This window comes from Corvus brachyrhynchos, unplaced genomic scaffold (assembly GCF_000691975.1).
Source record: "Corvus brachyrhynchos isolate BGI_N302 unplaced genomic scaffold, ASM69197v1 scaffold155, whole genome shotgun sequence".
NCBI lineage: Eukaryota > Metazoa > Chordata > Aves > Passeriformes > Corvidae > Corvus > Corvus brachyrhynchos.
The window spans coordinates 1,279,069-1,283,175 of NW_008238434.1; the positions used below are offsets into that span (position 1 = coordinate 1,279,069).

At 50.9% G+C, this 4,107-nt stretch overlaps 1 protein-coding gene across 1 annotated transcript in view; it reads left to right on the plus strand.

The window, feature by feature from the left end:
* The window catches only part of HMCN1 (hemicentin 1), a 185,525-nt gene that overhangs the window by 160,721 nt on the left and 20,697 nt on the right, over nt 1–4,107 (plus strand). The window contains 8 exon segments of the mRNA XM_017736452.1: nt 1,076–1,246; nt 1,406–1,510; nt 1,513–1,563; nt 1,951–2,121; nt 2,342–2,491; nt 2,662–2,799; nt 3,122–3,243; nt 4,040–4,107. The exon segment at nt 4,040–4,107 is cut by the window's right edge and continues 1 nt beyond it. Coding sequence (XP_017591941.1) covers nt 1,076–1,246; nt 1,406–1,510; nt 1,513–1,563; nt 1,951–2,121; nt 2,342–2,491; nt 2,662–2,799; nt 3,122–3,243; nt 4,040–4,107 — 976 coding nt within the window.

Genomic DNA, 4,107 nt, shown 5'->3' on the forward strand with positions numbered 1-4,107 from the left:
ACTTTACAGAAGCTGCGTTTTCAATTACTGACAGTTAAAAGATAGGTTTCCTCGATATTTGTTTTAAAAATTTTCTGTGTTCTGTTATTCATTTATCCTTTTCTTCCACATTTCAATGAGTGGATAGGAAAAATCACAATCCTGAAATAGGACTTTTATATTTGGCTGAGTGCAGGGATAACGGAGGGAAATTCCATGGATTTGGAACATGTCAGAGTGAGCCTTCTGGCTTCATGCTCCATCCTGCCAGATCTTACACTGAGTCCTTGCCATGACCAGGAAGTGGTAGAAGGGAGAATGACGTTGTGATGGTGGACCTCAAAGCCCATCCAGTGCCACCACTGCCATGGGCAGGGACACTTTCCACTAGCCCGGGGTGCTCCAAGTCCCTTGCAGCCTGGCCTTGGACACTTCCAGGGATGCAGGGGCAGCCACAGCTTCTCTGGGCACGCGGTGCCAGGACCTCACCACCCTCACAGGGAACAATTCCTTCCCAATATCCATCTAACCCTGCACTCTGGCAGTGGGAAGCCATTCCCTTGTCCTATCCCTCCAGGTCCTTGTCCCAAGTCTCTCTCCAGCTCTCTTGGGGCCCTTTTAGTTACTGGAAGGGGCTCTAAGGTGTCCCTGGAGCCTTCTCTTGTCCAGGTGAACACCCCCAGCTCTCCCAGCCTGTCTCCAGAGCAGAGGGGCTCCAGTCTTGGGAGCAGCTCCGGGGCCTTCTCTGGACTCTCTCCAGCAGCTCCAGGTCCTCCCTGTGCTGGGCCCCAGGGCTGGGGCAGCTCTGCAGGTGGGGTCTCACCTGAGCAGGGCAGAGGGGCAGAATCCCTCCTCCCCTGCTGCCCACACAGGGGGATCAGCCCAGGGCATGGGGAGTTCTGGTCCCACCTCACATGGCCAGGGCTGGTCCAGCTCTCACCCACCAGCAGCCCCAGGTCCCCGGGGAGAAATCCCTGAGTAGCCAAGATGCTGTAGAGAGCCAGTGACATCCATGTTCAGTTTTCCCTGATGCAGCACTGCTGTGCTGTGTTACTCCTGGAGTCAGAGGCTGTAGCTGCCATGCCTCTCTCCGCAGTGGATGGGAAGTGGTCCCCGTGGAGCAGCTGGAGCGCCTGCAGCGTGTCCTGTGGGGGAGGCAGCAGGCAGAGGACGCGCCACTGCTCCGACCCAGCCCCGCAGTTTGGGGGACACAAGTGTGAGGGAAGTGACATACAAATGGATTTTTGCAACAGTGATCCTTGCCCAGGTAAGTGCTTTGGGTTGGGCTTTTTGCCTACTCGCTGGGTTTGGTTCTTTCCTTTTGGGAAAAAAAAATAAGAAGGCACTCTCCAACAGAAGTATTTTCCTAGCTTGACTGTCTGGTTTTAAATCGCAGAGGAAGATCAAATCTGACTTACTCTTGCAGTTCATGGCAACTGGGGCCCCTGGAGCAGTTGGGGAACTTGCAGTCGGACGTGCAATGGGGGCCAGGCGAGGCGGTACCGGAGCTGCGCCAACCCACGCCCAGCCAGCGTGCTGGGGCTGATGTGCAGATCCAGAGGTGCAGCACGGACCTGTGCCCAGGTCAGTGCTCACAACAGCAGTGGGAATGCAGCTTTCTCTGCAAGGCAGCAGGGTATATGTCACATAAGGAATGTTGACCATCTGTGGAAGTGTCCAAGGCCAGGTTGGACAGGGCTTGGAGCAACCTGGGACAGTGGAAGGTGTCCCTGCCTGTGGCAGGGGGTGGGACCAGATGAGCTTTGAGGTCCCTTGCAACCCAAACCATTCTGGGATTCTGTGTATCTGAGGGCAGGAGTGTTCACACCTGCCCATTAAGATGGTTTAGTCGCCCTTTGAGCTATTCCTTTAGAACCTTGGTTCCTCCATGAAGGAATTGACTTCAGTATAACCGATGCAGCCTGAAACATTTAAACTGAAAAATTGCTTTCTTCATTCTTTATTCTGCAGTGGATGGAAACTGGGGGCAGTGGCAATCATGGAGTCAGTGCTCTGCTTCCTGTGGAGGAGGAGAGCAGACCCGGGTGCGCCTGTGCAGCAGCCCAGCACCATTAAATCATGGCCGTCCTTGCCCTGGGGACTCCTCCCAGATATCCAGGTGCAACACCCAAGCGTGTCCTGGTGAGTATTTACAGCCTGCTCGCAGTGACAGTGTGGTGAAAGCCTGTGGCACTTCTGATTTCGCTGGTGCTCTCTCTCATCTTGGCAAGTTGACTGGGTAACTTAATATTTTGGGCTTAAATGTGCTCTGCAACTTAAGCTCAACTCTCTCTCCCCTAAAATACCCAACAGCGTGTATCACATGGGGTCGTGTTTTGCCTCTCCCTGCTCCCCTGCACAGGTGGGCCTGCACGTGCCAAGGGCAGCATCATTGGCAATATCAATGATGTGGAATTTGGGATTGCTTTCCTGAACGCCACGGTAATGGACAGCCCGGACTCTGACACCAGAGTGATACAGGCAAAGATCACCAACGTCCCTCGGACCCTTGGTAGGCCTCTTTGACTTTTACCAATTTTTTCTCTAAATACACCAACACCTGTGGTCTTCTGGTTTAAATCTGAAGGGTTACACTAGTTCTAGGTCTTCATATTTAGCTCCTGTGCATATGGGTCCGTGTTGAGATCAAAGCTCCCTGATGTTCTGTGGTGTTCTCTTCAGGCCCAGCGATGAGAAAGCTCATTTCCATACTCAGCCCGGTTTATTGGACAACTGCCAAAGAAATTGGGGAAGCAATGAATGGGTTTACACTCACTGATGCTGTCTTCAAGAGAGAAACTCAGGTGGAGTTCGCAACTGGTGAGTTCCCTGGGATATACCAGCTCTTTCTGTGTCCAGTAAGCCAGATAGATGTTGCATTTCTGAAAAGACAGCAGGGGACCATTGCTGAAATTTGGGTCTTGTGCTTACACCAATATTTTCAGACTGACTGTGGCCTTCTGAGGCTTCATTCCAGCTTTTGGAGCTGTAGTTTGAAATGTGTTGTGTTTTTTCTCATGGGCATGGTACACCTTACAAAATGTAAGTATAAATAACTAGTCAAGGGACTCCAGATCCTGTGTGGTTATTGGGAGTCTGTGTTTGGGATGTTTGATAAATCAGCGTGCTGTTAAACTGCCAGGTGAGATCCTGCGCATGACGCACGTTGCCCGCGGCCTGGACGTGGACGGGGCCCTGCTGCTGGATGTTGTTGTGAGTGGCCACGTGCTGCAGCTCCAGTCGGTGGCTGATGTCAGTGTCAAGGTAAAGCTGCTCCAGGTACCACCCCTGCTTTTGTGCATCTGTACTCCTCTCACCCAGAGGAAAGCAGGAAACACTGAGTCCTGAAACCTGCTGTACTGTACTTGACTTCTTTTGTGCCTGGTTTAACTGATGATGCTGATGTTGCCTTTGAAAGCAGAAAGTTCTCATGAGGTGTTGGTCTCTCAAGAGTGTGAGATGTTGGCAGGTAGTGTTGAGGAGGGTCTTCAGGGCAATTATTGATGGCTGGCATGTCAGTGTTGCTTTGGGCAGAGCCAGAAAGGTGCATCTTTAACCTCTCTGACTTAGTGATTAGTAGGAGGTAACCAGTATTTTACTATATTAATCCCACCATGCAATAAATATACCTGAAGTTGTTGATACTTTGGTAAACTGCAACATGTCGTATGTCCAATATTTATACCCCTCTTCAATGGCAGAATTCGTCTCTACCGATTTTTTATTTAGCACATTTGTCAGCATCTGACTTAGAATAAAAGCCAAATATTTAGACCTCAAAAGATTGTTATTGAGGAGTAAGATATTTTTTAGAAATGCTCTGCTGTGGCCTCCATCATCAGGATCCTTGGTACATCAGTCTGTATCTTTTTTAAAGTAATAGACCAGGCAGTGTTAAGATTCAACAGCTAAAATAGGAGTGAAAAGGACCCGTGTGTGCAGTACCCTGTCCTCCGTGGTTAAGATAAGCCCCTTTTCTCTGAACACATCTCACAGCTCTGAAGTACAGGCCCAGGTGGTGCTGGTGTGGGAGCAGCTGAAGGCCAGGGTTCTGTTGCAGGATTACACAGAGGACTACATCCAGACGGGCCCTGGGCAGCTGCACGCGCACTCCACGCGCCTCTTCAC